Source organism: Amaranthus tricolor, chromosome 7 (assembly GCF_026212465.1).
Source record: "Amaranthus tricolor cultivar Red isolate AtriRed21 chromosome 7, ASM2621246v1, whole genome shotgun sequence".
NCBI classification, from domain to species: Eukaryota; Viridiplantae; Streptophyta; class Magnoliopsida; order Caryophyllales; family Amaranthaceae; genus Amaranthus; species Amaranthus tricolor.
The window spans coordinates 8,262,554-8,284,990 of NC_080053.1; the positions used below are offsets into that span (position 1 = coordinate 8,262,554).

Here is a 22,437-nt window from a genome sequence, read left to right on the forward strand (position 1 = left end):
GTTTTTAACAGTTCGACATTTTGAGACTTCTGCAATATTCTTGTATTAAACATTATTATTAAATGTTAATTATGTATCGAGATTGCCGCTCCTGTTACATGTGGTATCAGAGCTAAAGTTAGTCAAATTTCGAAACTTCGGTGCATTAAAATTTCAATACCAATACCAATCCAACCATTTCATACAAGATGGTTGTAAGGGTACAAAAACAAATATACTTCATAAATTAGCAAATATTTATTTCCATTTATAATAAGTAGTTAATTACGGGACGAAAGTTACGTGAGAAGTTACTTGCAGAATGAACACATAGGAGTTAGTTACCAAGGAGCTACAACCGACCAAAGTGGTAACTTTCATACGTCACTATGGCCGGTCATGTGCACGGTTTTTGTGAGTCGATTTTTCAGTTAGTTTCTTTCGTTTTTTCTTTCTTTATAAATAATTCAACAAGTATTGTAATTTTTCAGAGTTGATTAATGATAAAGAAAATCAAAATTTTTTTTTTCAATCCCTGTTGTTTGTATGATTCTTGGATTAGAGTCGTATTTGCAAAAGTTCTTATGTTTGGTGTGTTTGACGCGTGCACCTGTGTCTTAAGAGTGTCGTTACTTGCTACGTGGATTCTTAGTGAGTTTCGAGATTAGCCATCATTATCCTTTATTTGTTGTTTTCTAAAATCAAACAAAAACATCAAAAAAATCAGCTTGTTCATTCGACATTCACCCTCACCATTTCCTTCATCGTTCTTTCTTTCGATCATTGATTAAAGCTTGCAAGAACCCGTAAGTCTTGGGGGATCTTACAACACTAATACTAATGAATGTATTGAAATAGCATTTGCAGGAGTTAAGGTAGTTTGTACTAAAAAAGTTACATCCAAGACACTATTGTTATGGTTTTCACTTGTACTGATGCAGATTGAAGAGAATACATGTCATTACATAGGGTTTTCTTAATCATAATCTGATATCCAAGTCCTCTAAACAACAATTGACACTATCCAAATCTAATTCTGAAGCTGCATATAGCAAATGTGATAGTCGTGTTGACGCTATCCCATCACTTACGCAACTATCGTATATTAAGACAACGCCAATGTAATTTATTTATCTGGAATCATTTTTCGTCATCAACGCAACAAACATATTGAATGAAATATTCAATTTGTTCTTGACAAATTAAATTTGGTATGGTACATATTCTTTATATTCTTTTCTATACAAAGAGTTTTTACGAATTATTTCTAAGGGTATTGCCTTATAAGACTGTAACCCACCCAATTCAACTATAAATAATTTACTCTATAATCCTATTTATTACGCATTTAGTTAGTATGCCTATTTATTAGGCATCTAATTACAGGTCATCAACCATAAACTCTTGTATTTATAGAAAAGCAAAAATGAAGACTCAACCTTAAAACCCAAAATAATGCATTCCCAAGCACAAAACGCATGTATACATACACACACATGTACCTGTATTGGTTTCTGGTTAGAGTAGTTGGACCTCACAGACCATAGTAGTAACACAACCTGTAAAGCATTGGAATTAGAAAACCCATCATAAATTCCTGCCAGCTCTTTTGGCAGATATTTGAAGAAAGATTGAAGGAACTCACCACAACCTTCCCTCAATTGTCAGTCTTTCAATATTACTCCTTCTTCAACCTCCTAACCATACAACCTATAATAAGTAAATGCAGCTTTAATTACTTTATATGGACCTTTCCTTCTTCTCCTCTATAAAAAAAAAAAAAAAACAAGAAGCTTGTTATATTACTATAATATAGTTTTCTGACAACAAAAGGGAGAGTTGAGTGAAGCTTATGATCCTACATTGACTTGGGAATTGGAATCATTCCTGGGATCCTCATGGAAAATAAAAAAACTGTACATTTAAAAGCAAATCACCTTCTGAAAGCAACATTTCTTCTTCTATTCTCAGTGTTAGAATTCCCTTCTTTCTCTCATGGTTTTTCCATGGAATTCTATGCATTTTCATGTCCAGGTGCGGAATTCATTGTTAGAGATACTGTGAGATCAGCATCTTCCACTGACCCAACTATTCCGGGGAAACTTTTACGACTTCTCTTTCATGACTGCTTTGTCGAAGTGAGTTTACGTTTCTTATGATTTTTCGTTTGTGTGCCCGAAGATGGAGAAAGATGGATTATAAAAGGTTTATAGCTATGTTTTTGCAGGGATGCGATGGATCGATTTTAGTAGAAGGAGATGGGACAGAAAGAGCAGATCCAGCAAACAAGTCTCTTGGAGGATTTGAAGTCATAGAGGCGGCTAAAAGAGAGCTAGAACTGTTCTGTCCTGGAGTTGTGTCATGTGCTGATGTTGTTGCACTTGCTGCAAGGGATGCTGTTGTCATGGTATAACAAAATCTATCGCTTTTCTGTTGTGCATGCACACTAGAGCTGATCATCAAGCGGGAACGCATTCATGACAACGAAATAGGTCTCGTGAGAGCATTTTTTGCACGTCAAAAGCTTTGAAACACTGCTTAACCGCAGTCAAAATTTGAGGTGTTCGGCCATAGTTGATCAGCTCTAGCTGCTATTCCACACAAAGAAAAAATGCATAACCTTTTTGATGTTTTCTACATTTGGTGACATGAAAATTTTGATATCAGTCAGGAGGACCAGACATTCAAATGCCAACTGGTAGGCGAGATGGAATGGTGTCTGCGATGTCAAATGTCAGGCCCAATATTATTGACACAAGTTTCACAATGGATAACATGATTAAGATTTTCAGCTCAAAAGGGTTAACTGTGGCAGATCTAGTCATCCTCTCAGGTATACATTGCGTTGAAATTACTACTCCATTATAGAAAGAAAATTATTTCCAAATTTAAGGCAAAAAGTCAAAAAGGAATGCCGAGGAGATAACAGAATGTTTATTTCCTCATGAGGCAAGTAGGCTCCGCATTCATGGATAGCTTGGGTTCACCATAAATATTCCACCTTTATCACTTAATAATATCTCCCAAATAAGTGATAATAAATAATTTTTTTTGTCGCTATCTTTTTGCACTACTTTTGATTAGTTATCTTACATACTTTGTACTCTTTCTTTATTATCTAATGGACCATGGTCCTTACATCCACTATTTAATCTCATCTCTAAAATCATTCTCTTGTTTAATCTTATTTACTTATTTCTTTCACCCGTTCGTTTCTTGTCTTATTCACCAACTACAAATTAATGACACAACTTTTATAAACTAGTGCAATTTCATAGAAAAAGAGAAAGTACTACTACATAGATTTGATTGTTTCAAGTATATTTACAAACTCTTAACACTGCATTTAGATAGAGAGAAATGGAGGGAAAGAAGATAAGGGATTTGAAAGGATGGAAAATCCCTTATTTGGATAACAAAAAGGAAGGGAAAGAATTCGAAGCTAAAACATGAACAAATTTTTTTAAGAGTACAATCACCCCTGAAGTGTAAAGATTTAGTGGAAACACTCATTTTCCCTTCCCTTCTAAACAAACAAGGTGAACTCTCTTCCTTACCCCTCCCTTTCCTTCCCCTTCCTTCCCTTCTATTCTTTTCTCTACTAATTTGATATCCAAACATAGTGCAAGTTACTTAACTCAAGCTTGAATACCATTGTAATAAATGGCACCTAGATAATCCAAGGATATTCCTAAGTCGAACATTAGGCCCCAAATTTAAGTTCAAAACACATTAGTTGCTGCAGTGTTGATGGATTTATACCAATGCTTTAAACAAGTTTGAGACAACCATCTTTTCTCTTGACTAGTAGCTCTCAGACCTCAGTCTCTCGTAAGACCTTACCACAGCAAAAGTAAGTCCCAAAAACATAGCATTTGAGCTTTTTGTAAAAGGTTGTACACTTGTACTTCTATGCATAGTACAAAATATCATCTATATCTCCATATCTATTCTCGACCGTATTAAAAATATGTTTAGCTTACCGCGACTAAAATATAGCGCAAAACAACCGCGAAACTATCCGCATTGGCCGCGAAATCTATTTCCACCAATACCGCATTTTTACGCGATGCTGCTATGAGTGTATCACTAACTGATGCTCTCACTTCATAGGCAACCAGATAATAACAGTAATTACAGTAAACACATCATATGGTTTTCAGTTGAAATTGATATCAGAATTCATCAAATGCCAAAATTTTTCTTGTAAAAATTTGGAGTCTTTTGCAAAGTTCATATTTCACACTGGAAGCACAAATCAAATTCATGATTTAGTAAAAGAACACTTAATTGAAGAATCTGCCTAGAGAGACTATTATATGTGTTTGGATGGTAGAATTAAAAAGAGAAGAGGAAGGACACATGTGAATCACTTTCATTTGATGTTTAGGAGTTAAGACACAGAATTGGAAGAGAACAGGAGGGATTAAAAGTCGAAGACTTGTATGAAAATGCAAATTTGCCTCTCCTTTCTCTTTCCAAGCTTCGATTCTCCCCTTACATCCAACACAAATAGAGAAATCACTGTATGAACTCTTATGCTATTTAATGAAAGTATTTCATCTCTCCTAATAAGATATTTTTGATACTGTAGGTGCGCATACCATTGGGTTAGCTCACTGCAACACTTTCAGCGACCGTTTCCAGATTAATTCCAAAGGAAACCTCACATTTGTTGATTCATCTCTTGACGAAAATTATGCATCAAAGTTGGCAAAAAAATGTGCAGCAAGCACATCCGCAATGGTTAACATTGACCCCAAGACAGCTTTCTCATTCGACAATCAGTACTACAGCAACCTTAAAGCAAAACAAGGACTCTTCCAATCAGATTCTGTCCTATTTGATGACCAAAGGACAAGAGACTTGGTTGAGCAATTTGCTAGCGACTTGAACAGTTTTTATGAGGGATGGAGTGAGTCATTTTTGAAGCTTAGTAGTATAGGAATTAAAACTGATGCTGAAGGTGAGGTTCGACAAATTTGTTCAAGGACAAATAGGTGAGCAAGAAAACAAACAACTACTGTGTGGTAAAAATCTCATAGAACCTTTCCTGAAGCAAACACTGTAGAGTTTGTATGTATTGCATATAATTTTTCGTAAACAAAACTTCTGGAATCATTGATTTCTCTATTTATGCCAAGATACCAAAAACATACAAAGCTCAACAAATAGCTGCATGTAATCGACAAATTTTAACTTAAGATTACAATACTCATTTACTATTAAATTTGAACTGACCAATTCAATAAAACAGTAAATTGAGACTTGAAATAATAAAGGGACAACAGTAAGATTATTTTATAAAATGTATGATCAAAGAATGATTACAACCGTAAAAAGTATAAAAGAAAGACAAATCACGCACTTCGAAAAGCTTGAGATCTCGTAAATTGAGAATTAACTCACCTACAGAATGTTACCAATTTTCATGATACCTAATGACTACCTAATCCCCCCTATTTATAACAAAACTACCACTTAATACTAACTTATTTTCCAAATTACCACTAACAAAATAATTACCTAAATTACCCCTTCGTAAACTAATTATTCTAAATATCAGGTCATTGCATAGTCCCCCTCCAAACAAATCTTCTTTGGTACATTTCCACACGTGTATCCCCCCCAAACAAGTCAGTTAAACAAGAAAATACAATCGAATTGGGTGTCTCCTTGATGCATTTTGTTGACAGTTTTGTGTATGTAGATAAATATTTAATATTAGACTTTTTAAATCAAAAATTTAGTTTCCCAGAGTTAAGAAGACATCCAGAAAATTGCAGATAAAATTGAATTATAAGGCCTTTTAAAATCAGATATTTAGTCTTATTAGTTTAAAAGACTCACCATGTGTAGCACATTTCCACCTCCGTGTTTGCAACAATTATTGAACAGGCTTCTTATCTCATCCAGAATACAGTATAAATGCTTTCAGGAAGCTAAGACAATTAAAAAGTATAAAATCATTGGACAACTTCTTCCTTTAAAATCCTGACAGCTTCTGACAAACCGTCCTCCCTAGAAATTATCCCTGAAATCTCAAGAGCACGTGCTTTTAGTTCAAGACTCATAGCACAATTTAAGGCATTCTTTAAAATATCAGCACCTTCCCTGATGCTAACATCGTTACAACTTTCTGGAAGCAAATGATTCCTTCTCAAAGGTTCTGGAGCTACTCCAAGCCAGCACATCCTTTCCGCCCAATAAAATTGATCTAGCATAAAGGGGCATATAACTTGGGGTATTCCAGCTCTTAGAGCTGCAGCAGTGGATCCACTACCACCATGATGGATGACCGTTACACATTTTGGGAAAATCCAACTGTATGGAAGGGAACCAGAAAAGCAATATAAACGGTTATTGCACAGAGAAACCCCATTATCTAAGCTAATACTTTGACATGATGATGATGAATCCCCTTCAGCAGCAATAACTTGAATAGCCACATCCAGTGGTTCAAATCCAGCCGTGAAAAGAATGAATCTACAATTGGTTGTCTCAATCAAAGCTTGTAAGATACATAGAAATGCTTTAGGATTCCTCACAAAACCAAAATTCCCGGCTGAACTCAAACCTATGAAAATAAGTGGCACTGACTGATTAGCATCAATAAAGTTGTGTAGCTCTGTATGAATTGAGCAGAGTTTTACCCTTAAGATAAATGTATCTCGGCAACTGCTGCATGAAAACTGCCATGTGGAAGGGAGAAACCAAAACCCACAGACCTGAGAGTTGGAAGGCCAATAACCAGGACACTCAACAACCTCTCTGCTGAATCCATACAATAGTAAGGGACATAAAGGCCGTTCATGCCACATAGGATTACCCGTCACTGGGTCGGTAAAAGGAAAAGAGCTAAGATTGAGTTCATCCCTCCTCCATGAACCCCAATCTTCTGAGAAAAGTGGCCACATCCAATGAATTACATCTTTCCAACCAAGCTTACCATCAGGAGCCTCTTGCAGATATTGGTAAAGAAGAGGAAGTTCCAGTCTGAACTTTCTCTGAAATGATGAAGGGGCAGTATAGTTTATTACGTAAGGAGCAGCTACAACACACTGAACATGAAACAATTCAGCAAGACTCCACCCTTCCAATGCGAAAAAATTAATCAAAATAAAATCACCCTTCATGGTTGGACCATCTCCAAAGATCCTTTCCATAACCACAAGGCATTCTCGTCTATGGTCCCCTACAACCACACGTTTCTGGCTACAGAATGACAAATGGATAGATTTATTGTCATTTTCATCACTTTCAGGAGGAGGAAGTACAGGCGGAGAACAAACCAAAAAGTATCTGACATTACTTTCAATCAAATGAGTAGCTAAGTCCTGATGGGCAGAGTGACTAACAAAAACCACTTCATATTTCCTTTGATCACAGGCAAAAGCCACAGCTATTGCAGCTATGGGATAGACATCACCCTTGGTACCAAAGGCCATAAAGACCGCAATTGGTCTGTTTCTTTCTGCTTTCACCTCCATCATCTCATGCTAAAAGCTCCCCAGCATACTTCTCAATAGGAATCTAATATATCTAACAACTAATAGCTGTGAATTCAAACCCCAGATTCATACTTAGGTACTATATCACATAGATTTCTCATCACCTTCAAAGTACAAACAATACATCAAATGTTACATATGATTTTGAGAAAGAATTAAAAAATTTAACAGTGATTCTACTGTATACAATACACATTTATGTACTCTCAAAGACTCAAAAAAATCTTAAATGGCTGGGAATAGTCTAAGGAACAATATGATTATTCAGAATGGATCTACAACAACAACTATAATGCTAAAGTCTTGATCCAAAACAATAAGATCAACTACATTGACCAATAAATGTCCTAGTTGTTCAAACGAATTTTCAATCTCTATTTCGATCATCCACTATCTCAACAGTTAATTATTCAAGAAAGGCGTAGAATTAAAATTTTTGAAACTCAGAACAGCGAGAAGTGTCGCCCAATGCAAATATGCATATAACAGAATTGCTTATGCTCAAATAAGAAGCTTTGAATTAATTGAACCGATTGCTCAGAAAAATTTTTACTTGACATATGCAATGAAAATTTTACACATTATCAACATAAGGAACTTAATTTATCCACGAACATGGTACAGGAAATGTGACATCATCTTTTTAAGTAGCAATCGGAGAAGTTCATGTTTACATATTTCAAATGTCAAAAATCATATTTGTTTCAATTTTCGAAGTTCCAAGTACTAATTGACTATATTTTATCCATATTCTTAGAGAAATAAACCATATCATTGTACATTCAACTACAATTACAGAACTAATAAAGCAAAGTCTAAATCAAATTTAACAGGTTCTAAGATACCACTTTTTCTATTATACAAAGAAAAAAGAGGGGAAATTTCAGAACCAAACATAAATTTAAGACGTGGGAGAATCCTCGCATACCTCAACAAACTTGCTCGGTTATTATCATTCTTACTTTTCTATTCAATCAAAAACACACACAACGGCGAGAGGAGGAAAGAAAATTTTGCCAATTTGTCGAGGGGAGCGTTTTATTTTTAGTTTGATTACAATCTTTAGCAACCAATTAAAGTTTAATTAACTAAAAGATGTCAACGGCCTCATCAAATTAGGAATAGTCTATTAAAGAGACCGTATTTCACCAAGAATTTGTGTTTGGGTTTTGGCTACCTTTAATTTTTTTTATATGATTTTTTGTAAATCATCATGCTCAAAAATACGTATTGAATTAAGTAAAAAGTGAAATGTATAAAGTATAATAAAATGGAGGATATATGTACCAAAAATGAGGGATATACAAAGTCTTTAACATGGTTTGATCCCAAGCAATGTATACCAGCAGCCAAAGTTGTCAAAATTGCGATTCAGATCGTAAAATCGTACGATTTATTATCTAAATACACCCTACGATTTAAATGGTTACTAGAATCGGAATCAATTAGAAGTGGAAGTAGAATCGTTAAAATTGTATAGAATTGTAGAATCACAACTAGAATCATATGATTCGATTGATTCTACACGATTCTAAAATTACTCTACAATTTTGTTTTATTTTATTATTTTAATTTTTTTTTTTTTGGCTTTTTAACGATTAAATTGATACTCTAGATTATAATATGGTTTTTTTATGAACAACATGCGTGAGAATTTTGCATTTTTGCTACCTTAGAGTTGTTTTTAATTTAGACTACTAGTTGAGGTTTGATGTTTTTGGTGCTAGTTACTTATTAATGATTAAATTGATGTTCATAATTGATAATTTATGGATTATTGATTATGAAAATTATTCAGTTTTTTCATTTGAATGTATAAATTATTAAGCTTTTGAAACTGTTACAATGTAATATGATCTGGATCAATGTACTTAATTTACCTAGTTTACCCAGGATCATTTTCACTGGAATTGCTTGGTGTGTTTACTTCATTAAAATATTGATTATAGAATTAGTGTATATCTTATTATGTTACAACAAAGAAGAGGTATGTCTGTATTTTTAGAATAATAACAAAGTTTTTAAAATATTAAAAGTGTTCATTTACAATAAAAATGACTAAACAATATATATAAGCAATTACACACCCAACCGAACAAGTTACCAATGGGGAAATAAAACCCACTCGCCAAAAGAAACTTACACCCAAAAAAGAAAACACCCAGCAACACAAAAAAAAAATGTACAAACATGTATAAGAGGACATGATAAACAATGGAAAATAGCCGAGGGAAACTGCTCCGCAACAATAGAAACAATGCCTACTGACCTTGCCCAGAAAATAAGTGACCACCCCTACAGCACCAAAAATAAAGGCCACTCAAACAAGCTCGCACCTGCAGCCACCCAAAAAAAAGAGTGAAATCCTACAGCAGTTGCACTATAGATAGTAGAATTAGTAGCCACCACCAGCAACCCCACGCCAACCTGCATGCCAACAGATACCTACAAAAAGCCAGATAGACCCTGATTTTGACCACACTTGGACCCATAGCAGCCCACCCCAAACCAGCACAAAAACAACTAAGGATGGTAATAGTGTGGGTCTTGAGCAGGTCCAGCCAAATCCGGACCCAAACCCATTAATTTTTAATGGATCAAAGAAGAAGAACAAAAAGAAAAATTCTGAAAAATTAAAAATTAAAACTGACTTTTTGATAAAAATAACTACTACTATTTATAGTGGCTCCAAAAAGTAACCGTCAAAACACACGAAAAAGGCACCTGATGTGCTGGCGACGAGTCGTTGCTTTTGTTCTGCCTGGGGTATGTGAGTTTTATTAATGTGCGACGAGTCGTGGCAAGTTGGAGACGACTCGTCGCTTAGCCTCTAGATTGATATGCATAGATCAGTAAGTATGCGACGAGTCGTGACATATGTGGGACGACTCGTTGCGTTGGCTCTAGAATGCTCTGATGACTTCAGTGGATATGCGACGTGTCATGGCTGAATAGGGATGACTCGTCGCTTTTGTTCTGGACTCCATTTGCTCTGTGATGGGTCGTGGCTTTTTAATGGTCCTTAGCTACGACTCGTTTCTTTCCCTTGGAGCTTGTTTAGCTTGATCTCTTCACTTCTTTTAGGGGTCTTAGGTTATTTCTCCAACCCTTCACCCTCTTGCCACTCCCAAAACCTAATAAAACTCCGATTTTTGCCTCAAAATTACGTAAAATACAATATTAAACATATGAGACAAAAATATCAAATAACACTATCAATACTACCTAAAACCCACTAAAACATCACATAAGGAGCATAAAAATAACATGAATAAGTGCAAATAATCGCACTTATCAAACTCCCCCATGCTTAACCTTTGCTCGTCCTCGAGTAAAGCAAGGTGAAAACATATAGAACACAAGGTCAAGACACGATCTCCAAATCCTAAGCTACTTCTTATACCTCCATTTCCTAAACTCCTCTAATTTCCGGTGTTTGCCAAGAGTCCAAATATCTTTACCACTTGCCCCCTTCACTTGGCCAACACAACACAACACAACACAACACAACACAAACAAGAATATAAATAACCAGTACCAAAAATCCCTATACTTCAACCTCCTTATGACTTCTAAAGAACATGAGAAAAGAAAAAGATGAGATAATATAGTGGAGATAGAATATAAAGAAAGATGAGAGTAGAGATAGGAATTGAAGTATACCTACAAGCACCGTGGAAAAGGAGGAACAATGCTAGCAACTGATGAACACTCACTTTCCTTTTGCCTAGACCTCCTTCACAAGTTATTGGCTAGCATTCTCTCTCTTTTTTTTTTCTTCTTTTTTTTTCATTTTTTTAGAGGTGGGTAAAAAAAAAGAAAAACAAAACAAAAATAATAACAAAAGCAATAAAAATCCTAAGCTTAGAAAGCATAAAAACTAACCTAGAAAAGCAAGAAATCCTAAACTAATAAGAAAATAATAAAAATCTATATTAGGAAAACAATAAAAATCTTACTAACAGGTGTGGCCTCCCTCCATGCTTATCAGAAGCATTGTCCTCAATGCTTAACAACATAGCAAAAGGACATGACCATAAAAGCACAGGTATACATATGGGGGAAGTCTACGACACGTGGCCATCAGTGACCACTCGAGGAACCGCAGCAAAAGAAGGAGAAAGACTTTCTCCTCGACCTTTTGTCCTCTAAATGGCCCTAGGGTCTTGGAATAGGGTGCCCGAAAAATGAGCAATCTGGGCCCCTGAGCCATCATTAAAGAGCTGAGACGTGTATTAATGTCATACATGTCTGAGTCGTAGGAATCATGCAGCTCGTTCCATTGGTAACTGCAAGTGGCTTGGAGGGTCTGCAGGTTGTCATCAATATGGTCTATAAGACCCTCCATATACTCAAAACGACCTAGCATCTGCTGACGCCAGGCCTGGTCATCCTCATAGGAATTTGAGGGTACTTGCTGCCAGTACTAAGGCTCTTCTTGATAAGGTTGAGCCTTTGGGGCATCCTGTTTTTGAGACTCGAGCTTCTACTCATCGCCCCTAACCTCATCATCATCCCCACCTTTCTCCTCTTCCGCAATATTGCCATCAAATAACTAAACTGCGTGATGTAGTGACTACTAGATGACCCTCATGGTGTGGACATCATCGTTCTCATGAATGTTGAATAATGTGTCAGGCCTAGGAGGAAGGGAAAGTGTGCGCCCATTGTGGCATACTAAGTAAGGGTCGTCATTGCCCTTATATTAGAAGAATTTCACCCTACGCAAGGTGGCATAATCATAGCGGATACTGGCACTGGTGGCTAAAGGCTCCTAGCCCTCAGGGAACTCAATCCCGAGACCCCATACAAGCATGGTAATCATGCCATCCACTGAAATCTTGTCTGTGGTAGATTTTTAGATCTCTAGGCACTTCTGGACGAACAGGTGCACCCATTGACGGCGTGTAGGTCCAGGGACTGCCAAGGCTCTTATGAACCCTAGCTCAAACTGCCCTACTTGGGTAGGCTCGCCTTGACCAAAAATGGTCATGGCGAGAAGGTGATATATATATTGGAGGGCAGGGTGCCAGATTTTGCAGATCTTGTTGCTAGACCGAGCGTAGGGTAGGCCGCCAGTCATATCGGCCCAAAAAGCATGTATGTCCCCCTTAGGGGGGGTTTGGTATTCTTCCATTGAAAACTCCCATCCAAAAGATTCAACTATCTGGGGGTACGTCAAACTGTATCTAGTGTTAAAAGCATTGAATGTGATATAATAGTATGCGTACCCCCTTGACGAGCCATGCCGCTGAAGGGTAGATAAAAAATCATATGTTAAGTGCGGGAAAACCTCCGCGCTTTTACCAACAATGTTTCCCAATTCGCTTCTCCGCAAAAGGGTAATAACTCTATCGAAGAGGCCGTTGACATGCAAGGGAATGTCATCAATAAACTGGGTGGGGAGGAGAGTTCTGCTCTTTAGGGTGTTGAAAGTTTGGGCCTGAGATGGCATTAAAATGCATCTCATGGTGGTAGAAGAGGAAGTACAAACGGCCCTGGTGGGCTTAGGTGGTGGTCGTGAGGGAAGGTTAGGATTCCTCCATGGTGGGGAAGAATCCTCACCTTGGGTTCTAGATGAACCTTCACCGGCCTGCCTAGCTCTTTTAGGCTTAAATCTAAATAGGTTCATGTTTATAGCTGCTAAGATCCAGCAACCACACACAAAAGCAACAATTAAGAACAAATTAACCCATACAAGTAATGAATCACACCCAAAATAAAACATAATGTAAAGTTGGGGAATTAGAGTTTATACCTGAGAGAGACAATAGGATCACCAAGGCATGAGAGAGCACTTGCAGGAATGGGAGCCTTGAGCCTTGAAGATTAGGAATTTTTAATTGAAGAAGGTAGGAGTAAGAGTGGAAGAATAGGAGAGTGAAGAAGATGATGGAGTGAAAATGGTAAGGAATAGGAAGGGGATGGGAGTATTTAAAAAGGAAAAACTGTGCTTCTTCAATTAATAGGCCCAGGAAATGCGTCCGTGAAAAGCAACGAGTCGTCACTTTGGTGAGCGACGAGTCGTCGCCTAGGCTCTGGCTGCCTATTTGCCTCGTGAATTGATGTCTACTAAACTAATAGATCAGAGAGAAGGAGACGACTCGGCATTATTATTATTATTATTATTATTATTATTATTATTATTATTATTATTATTATTATTATTATTATTATTATTATTATTATTATAGCTGGACATTTTGAAATAGAATTCTAGAAATCAGCAGATTCGCAGGTCGCGAATAACATCACAGGTTGCAAGTTCCCTGGTCACAAATTTGGTCACTTGTAGCGAAATTGCTTCTAGTCATTTTTTTAAAACAGAAAACATTAGTCGCCTTCGCGTTTTGCTTTTGACTTCTATTGGACGCGAAAGACAATAAAGGGGCTGCAGAAGTCTGTGCTAAATGAAGACAATTATTTCATCCTTCTCTTCTCAATTAAGTAAGCTTTCGTAATTTAGTATTTTAAGGAAGCTGTTGTAGTTACTTTAATCATTCAGTAGTTTATAATCATATACTTTTGCTGAAATTAAATTAGGGTTAGAACTTAAGGTTTTGTAATTTGGGCAAGAACATCATCTTCTTCAAACTTTTGAAGAAGTTAGCCATGGTTGGCTAAATTTTCTCTTTTGGAAAATTTATTCCTAATTGCCAGTGTTATGTAAGTTTTCTCTTTGGTTAATTAGAACACATATCTTGCAAGTTTGTTTTCTAATTACTAGTTCTAAATGTCATCAAAATAGATTGCTTTATTTAATTTACTAGAGATGATAACTTGATTGAATTATGGATTTGCTTTAGGACATAATTCATTTAGGAAGAATTTCCATTGTAGAGATTGTCTTCCTGCTTTAGGGATAATTTTTATATATTTCTTGACTTGTTGTGGCGTGTATTTGATGCTTTTCATTTATACATTTACAAACAAGAGTAGGATGCTTTTCCTCTTAATGAACTAGAAATTAGATAAAATTAGGGGAGCCAAGTATCAATATGGGAATCAGGTGTACAAATGAGTACTTAAGATTTGTTTTACCTTGATTGCAACCATCTAGCTTATTAATTATAAGTTAATCAATCCAATTGTAATGAATCAAATCTCCCTTTGATCTCTTGTAAATGCATCTTGTGAATATTGGTTTATTATCCTTTAACCTATAGTAGTATTCTTATCTAAGTGAATATACCTTTAATCAATAGGTGGTCCAACTTTTTCTATGGATTTGAACCTCTACTTGCACATATATTACATAATTGTAATATAGTTAGAATTAGTTGTAAATTAGTTGTAAATTACTTTAACGATTGTAAAATTAGCTTTGTCATCCAACCCTTATTATGCGTCGCATTCATCTTGATGATGGGCATTTCTCCTCCATTGAGCAGCAAAGGATGCTAAACCCCAACATGAAGAAGATAGTTAAGGATGAAATCCTTAAACTTCTCAAGGTCAACATCATCTACTCGATTTCTGATGGTAGATAGGATAGCTCTGTTCATGTTGTTTCAAAAAAAGGAGGAATGACCATCATCGAGAATGACAAGGGTGAGATGATCCCAACTAGAGCTACCATTGGATGACGAGTTTCCATTGATTATCGCAAACTAAACAAGGCTACAAGGGAAGGATCATTTCCCTTGGGCTTTCATTGACGAGATGCATAAGAGATTGGCAAGGCATAAGTACTTTTGTTTTCTTGATGGTTACTTGGATTTCATTCAAATTCCTATCTACCTTGAGGACAACCAGAGAACAAGTTTTTCTTGTCCTTTTGGACCTTTGCTTATAGGAGAATGCCCTTTGGATTTTAAAATGCTCTATCCGCATTCTAAAGGTGCATATCTGCTATATTTGCTGATATGTTGGAAGGCTTCATGTAAGTCTTGATGGATGATTTTTCTGTTGGAGGTTTGTCTTTTGATACTTGCTTGACACATCTTGAAAAAGTTTTGATGTGTGTCAAGAGACGATTCTAGTGTTGAATTGGGAGAAGTGCCACTTTATGGTGCAGGAAGGCATTGTCTTAGGCCATAAGGCGTCTTTCAAAGGCATTGAGGTGGACCCTACTAAGATAAATGTGATAAGGAATCATCCTATACGTACGTCGGTCACAGGATTACTGAAACAATCATAAAAATGTCTTCATTAAAAATAATTATTTTAATAAGTAAAATGAGTATTGTTTTCAAATAAAATTTTGCTATGTTTTGGATATCTGTTTTTTTATTTGGAGACAAAATAAATTATATGACAAAAATATGGGTATTTTTATGCACCTTAAGCTTGTTGAATGGGTTAGTGATGCCACCTCAATACATACTCACCCAACACTCCACCCCTTTCCTCCTTATACATGTGTATACATTCCCATCACTTTTAGAAACAAAATTCTGAATTCCCACCTTCTCCAAGTCTATAAGTAATCCTAACTCTAGAATTTCCTTCTCCAAGTGCACAAGCAGAGCAAAAGCTGAATTTCATCTTTTCTCCAAGTGAGCAAGCGAATAAAAATCTGAATTCCACCTTCTTTCTCTTATAATTTCAATCTCTACAGAATTTATATGGAGTATAGAGTCTAATTGAAGTTCACCTTGGATTTTTTAGATGTTGTTGGAATGGAAGAACCCAAGTAGATAGCATCTTCATCATCATCTTTCATCCTTTTTATGTTAAGTAAGTTCTAAACATCTCCATTTTTCATTTTGATTATGTGTATGTTAATTAAGGTTAAAAGGACCTTCAATTGACATTGATGTGTTTAATTGTTAGGGCTTTTTGGTAGAATCTTCTTTTGGTAGAAGCTATTTTAGTGGTTTAGAAGAAGTGAATCCCTAATTTTGTTGGATTGCAAGTATTGTGAAGAATTTACTCATAAAGATAACCCACAAACCATACTATTAACTTAAGTAGAAATTGAATGTTTTAAATGGTTTTAAGTATAAACTATTAATGTAATTGGTGTCTTGTGTGCATCATTCAAGTCTATGCATTGTGAGTGTGTTTAGTGATGGAATTCTATGGATAGATTAATGTGTGGTTAAGTGTGCCTTAATGTGTATGTGTGTATGTGTGGTGTTTGAGTGGGTATTGAGTGGGTGAGATTTTGAAGCAATTACAAGAAACTTGAACCTTGGGACTTATGAAGCAAGTATTTAGAGCTTATATAGATAATTTTTTTGGTGGTTTTCATAGATCATATCTTGGTGTATTCTGATTAAGGATGGGGGTGAGCATGAAGGATATTTGCATATAATACTACAAATTTCAAGAGAAAATAGTCCATATGCAAAGTTGTACTATTTGTGAATTTTGGTTGGAGAAGGTAACGTTTTTAAGGCATTTTATATACAAGGAGGGAATTTCTGTTGATCTTGCTAAGATCGAGGCTGTCCGGGATTAGGTTGCACCTAAAAATATTATAGAGGTAAGGAGTATCTTGGGTTTGGCTAGTTATTATAGGAGATTAGTTTACGATTTTTCCCGCATTGCTCAACCCATGACGTCATAGATCAAGAAGGAAAAGAAGTTTGAGTGGTATGAAGAATGTGAAAGGGCTTTTTAAACCTTAAAGAAGCATGTAGAAACGGTTAGAGATGGTGGATAACAACAAGAGGGGGGGGGGGGGTTTTAAATTGTTGTTTGATAAGTTTAAGTATTTTTGCCCTATTTTTTGCGGAATTAAAACTTAAACTTGATGCGAAAAATAAGAAAGAGACAACACAATTTTACGTGGAAACCTTCTAGGCCTTAATAAATGGAAAAACCACAACCCCCTGGAATTTCAAAATTCTCTTCTATGTTTTAGGCAATTAGTTACAATTACATAAAACAAAAAAACAAAACTAGGCCAACTTCTCTTTCTCTTTCTCCTGCTCCTTCTCCTTCTCTTTCTCTTTCTCTTGCTTCACTTGAAGCTTCTCTTTCTCCCATAGACTTCCCCAAATCCAGTTACAATAATTCTCTAAAAAAAAAACCTTTACAAAGGCCAAATTCCTAAGAATAAAATTAATGAGTTGCACAAGAAAATATTTTAAATTAATTGGCAATTTTTGGAGCAAAAATATTTCTTGTTAATTTTTGATCTCACGTATGGACACTCCTACTCACTCAAACCGGTTGAAAAACAACTCCCTTTTATATAGGAGCTCATGTAGCTAGTAAAAGAAATAACTACCTAGTACATCCTTATTCCTAAGATTAAGGAGAAGTAAGTGGATCTTGAATAGCAAGTAAATAGGCACATTTACTTTTCTAAAAATAGGCAAGGTAGTTTTTTCTTAATTAAATCCATATTGCAAGCCTATTTATGTGAAGAAAAATAAGGGGAAGTTTTCTCCACTTTTTAAAAAATGTGTCGGCTAATTTTAAAGAAGTTATAAAAATATTTTGCCAACTAACTTATTAGATTAATGATGCAACAAATTAATTTTAACCAATACATCAACTAAAAATCAGAAAATATATTCTACAGAATTTTCAGTTGACGTTGATTCTTGTAGACTTCAGTCTTGGGAACAGAGCACTGTCTCCATCAACAAGTATCGTCAGATCATCAAACTTAGGAATAGTAGACCTCCTATCTACATTTGACATCTTAAGCGATCTTCCTTATTTAACTTTCTTGGATATATTTGACACATACACAGTTTATGGACCAAGTCTTAGGCACTATCAACGATCTTTATCAAGACCGATTATCGACCTGCACACAATCTGTAAAATACAGTCGTTTATATTAAGTGTAGTCATCTTTAAAACCTAAGAGAGCCAATAGAGTGGCTAACTTTTGCACCTGTGTTGGCATAGTCTGACCCTTCTCTAGACTGTATGGTGTATAGCAACACCTCAAAATATGGGTTAGGATGTGTGCTTATGCAAGATCAAAAGTATATTGATTACACATCATGCCAATTAAAGCCTCATGAGGTCAACTATCCCACGCATGATTTACAGTTGGCTGCAATAGTTTTCGGCCTGAAGATATGAAGACATTACCTACATGGTGTGAAGTGTAAGGTTTTTACAATCATCAAAGTTTAAAATATTTGTATACTCAGAGTGAACTTATTTTGTTGATAATTTAAGGATTTTTGTTTGATGAATCATTAGGTAAACTTTTAGGTCACAACAAACATCAACAAGAAACTTATTTGGAGGAAATCTTCAACACATTGTGGTATAATCCATTTCCTACCTTGTTCTTTTTCATCTTTGTAATTCTTTTGTTGATAATTGTTATATTTTTTAAAATTATTAGTAGTGGTGAGTAACATTATGGTCATTGTTGAGATTCAATTGGGAATTGGTGATTGTTGTGCTTAGAGAGGGAGTAGAAGTGAAATTTGTTGAATTATTGAAAACAATGGCTCCTAAAAGAAGAAGAGTTGCTTCCACATCAAACACAAATGTCCCTAGAATCAATTCCTTAGGGCTTCTGACCCTTGATGACAATGCCAAAATACGATGGGGGAAACTTGATTTGGGGAATAGACAAATCTTAGAGACAAAGTTTTCTTGCATACAAAATCTAGAATCTTAGGTTTGATGGAACCCATTGAACAGTTGCTTGAGAAAGTGGGATTAACCAATTTACTTCTAGTGGGTGCCCCAACCTACCTAAGGTACACTCTAGAATTTCTCTCAACTTTGGAAAAAGGAGAAGATGAGGAACGTCCTTTCATCACTTTTCACTAAAATCATGAAGAATATACCATGTATTTTGAGGAAATGAAAGAAGCTTTTGGGTGGAATTATAAGTATGACCCTAGCTTTAATACTTGTGAAGGATACAACGAGGGCATGTTTTGGGCTCAGGTAACTCATGGTCAAAGATGGAACAGCAAATGCAAAAACAGCCATATACCTCATCCAGCACTAAGATTCATCAACCGGTTGGTTAGTGCAACAATCTTTTGTCATGGGGAACCCACAAACATACCTAAGTTTGACTTAAAATTTTTGGGCAATGACACCCCAAGGGGTAGGATGTCCAGATTGGGTAAATATTTGGGTTTCAAATTGCATTGAGTTGGGCAAGAAGGACAAAGGAAAAATCAGCATGGGAGGGATGGTCACCGTGTTAGCGTCACATCTAGGCATTGAGGTCCCTATACATGAAGATGGAAACAAAATTTTAAAACCCTTAGGAACCCCAAATGACTATGATCATTTCCCTTTCTACCTCTATAACCTCAATGCATTAAGGAGGGCATTCATGTTGTGGAGTCCACCTGTAGGAGATTCATATGTTTGGCTTTTTGGGGCAAATAATATCAAATACATGATACTCCCTCAAGAATGCACAATGATTACAGAGAATACAACCCCTGCCCAACTTTACCTACCGCCGGATGAGCACTATAGAGCCGGTGTTGAAGGGGAATATGGGAGAATATTAGCACCCAAACCTCCAATTCCAAGCAGCCCCAAGATTTCTATGAAAGTATGGAAGCTAGGATGGCTTCCATGGAGGATGCACAACTTGCATTTGGGGCTCAACTCAATGAGCTACAACAACAAGGTGATTATTTGGAGGACACAATGTATTCGATGACCAACATGGTTTCCGCTATGAATAACTTCTTTGTGTTCAACATCCATCATACACAGACCCAACACCCTCCATCCAAGCGAATCATGAAAGGCAAAGGGAGCAACGTGCCTTAAGGAGGGCATATAGCAGGAATTATTGAGGATAATTCTCCAAATTACTGTGGGAGAGGATGTGTACATATTCAAGCTTTCTAGTACTTTTTCTTTTCAATCATTGTTATTTAATCCTTTTATGTTATATTTTCTTGTAATTTATATAAAAAAAAGAGAAAAAATGAAATCCCTATTAGGTGAAAACCCACAAGGGTGGGCACCTAGGCAAAAGTTAGGGGGGCCTCACTAAGTGAAAACCCGTAAAGGTACTTAGGCAAAAACAAGAGGCTATGTAAGTGAGTAGTGAGACAAAAGAATAAAGAGAAAATGAGGTAAAAAGAGCGGCTAGGTGAAAACCCGAAAGGGCGCCTAGGCAAAATGAATTGAGAGATAAAAGAAAAGAGAGGAAGAAAGAACACCAAGATGTCCAGTTCAAGCACGTACTGAAGCTCTCTACTCATGCAAGATGGAAGCAACAACTATGCACAAGTATTTCAAGGATTCTTTATAAGTTTTTCATGAGAGTGCCATTCCTTTTTGAAGCTTGAAATTGTTTTGGTTGATAAATTCTTTTGGGATTACTTTTGGGATTTGATTTATTATTTTGGGACTTACTCGAGGGCGGGTAAGGTTCAAGTGTGGGGGAATTTAATAATACCTTATTTTGTGTATTTTTCCATTTCAATTTCGTTTTTATTAAGTAGAATTTAGATTTGATTATATAACAAATAGAGAAATTACTTTATAGAATAGTTTTATTGATGTAATTCTCTAAGATGATAATTCTAGCTTTATTAGAAGGTCATTTTATAAATATATCATTCTAAGATGATAATTCTAGATTTAAGCAAGCAAAGAATCGGATCAAATTGAGATGTGCGGCCCGCAAAGTTTTACGCGGCTCGGGGGGTGCTGAGTTCAGTCTGTAGGCTGGGCGGCTATTTCACTTTTCCCATTTCGGCTTTCATTTTCAATTGGATGTTTAGAGGGGTTTGGGAGACGACTTGCAAATAGGAATGATGAGCAAATCCAATGGAAAGAAGCTTCATCAAATCTTTATAAATAGGCAAGAAAGCTTAGGAATGAGGGCATCTTGTAATTTTTCATTAAAATACTTCTTCTTCATTTCTGTTTTGCCATGGTTATGGATATTCAAGCTTAAATTTCATTTCTTGAGGAAGGTTGATTGGAAATTTCTAATTACTCAGTGTAAGAATTTCTCTACTTAACACACTTTTGATTATTGAAAACTTCTTATTATAATCTTATGAATATTGTTTGAATTGGAAATAAACTATTGTTCTTGTTATTGTAATATTCATTTATGCTAAATCTATTCGCAAAATAAGTTAGTTTTGTACGTGGATTAATGGTAGCAACTAGTTCTAATTGTGAATGCAGATCTAAATGAACTTTTCATTTTGATTGAAAACTATTTGCTTGAATAGTTTTAGCAAACCTATTGATTCTCTTTTCTTAAAGTTATTGTTGGATTGAATTTATTCTCTGATTGAAGTGAATTAACTAATAATAAGAGCGTTACATTCAAACTGATTTTGATGATTAGCTACACTTAAGGAGAATAAAAGTATAATCATCTTCACAATAAGTAGTCAAAAGTGAATTTCTTAAGTAAAGTATTCATTGATCAATGAGAAACAAGAAGTATACAATCAACTTAAGTTAAGATATCCTTTCCATTGATTTTTAGAAAACACCATTGTTATAGATTTCACTTAGTTCATTGCTTGTTCAAATCATTTTATTTCAGAAAAAGAAATCAAAAACCCCCTTTTCTTTATGTTATTTATTTTTTTCAATTTTATTTTTCAAAGCACATATCATACTAAAACCTTCTCAAATCACATCTCTCTATTGATACGAACCTTACTACCCGACTACATTAAGTTGTCTTTGAAAAGTAAGTGAATTTATTTTGGGTTAGAGTTTAGCGACTGAGAAAGAACCTACCAGCTTGCAATAAAATAAAAGTTCACATCCAGTTTTTGGCACCGTTGCCATGAAAGCGATGGATAATTAATTTGTTGGTTTTTGATGAATATATTGCGTTTCTTGTCTACCCCTTTCCCCGAATCTTTCATTTTCCTTTGTTTGTTGTTGAATAGGTTGGAGTTCCCGATCTCTTGAACATTTTGATCCTGAAATCGAGGCCACAGCTTGTAGAATAAACGCAAACAACATGCGAGCTAGACAGAGAGAGGTATAAGATAGGTAAGAATGGCCCAGAATAATAATAACTTCGGCTGTATAGGTGCGCCTTTGCTCACCTTAAGTT

The 22,437-nt window shown here is 35.7% G+C and overlaps 2 protein-coding genes across 6 annotated transcripts in view; one reads left to right on the forward strand and one right to left on the reverse strand.

The window, feature by feature from the left end:
* The window catches only part of LOC130817612 (uncharacterized), a 9,118-nt gene extending 545 nt beyond the window's left edge, over positions 1-8,573 (reverse strand). The window contains exons 1-4 of one of the 5 annotated variants that reach the window (XR_009043829.1): positions 8,419-8,573; positions 5,830-7,594; positions 1,625-1,745; positions 1-1,538 (exon numbers count right to left, since the gene is read on the reverse strand). The exon at positions 1-1,538 is cut by the window's left edge and continues 545 nt beyond it. Coding sequence is in view for 1 of the 5 variants with exons in the window: in XM_057683420.1 (XP_057539403.1) it covers positions 5,946-7,472 (1,527 nt within the window). In the remaining 4 variants the exon portion in view is untranslated. Of the gene's footprint in view, positions 1,746-5,246; positions 7,595-8,418 lie in introns of those variants that run through there. The other 4 variants (XR_009043828.1, XR_009043826.1, XR_009043827.1 and 1 more) reach the window with 4 other exon arrangements.
* Positions 1,730-5,100, forward strand: LOC130817613 (peroxidase 18-like). Its single transcript, XM_057683421.1, has 4 exons — positions 1,730-2,117; positions 2,207-2,386; positions 2,647-2,812; positions 4,574-5,100. Exons 1-4 carry the CDS (start codon positions 1,878-1,880, stop codon positions 4,981-4,983), a joined length of 996 nt encoding a protein of 331 aa, XP_057539404.1. The 5' UTR covers positions 1,730-1,877; the 3' UTR covers positions 4,984-5,100.
* Positions 8,574-22,437: the final 13,864 nt, after the last annotated feature.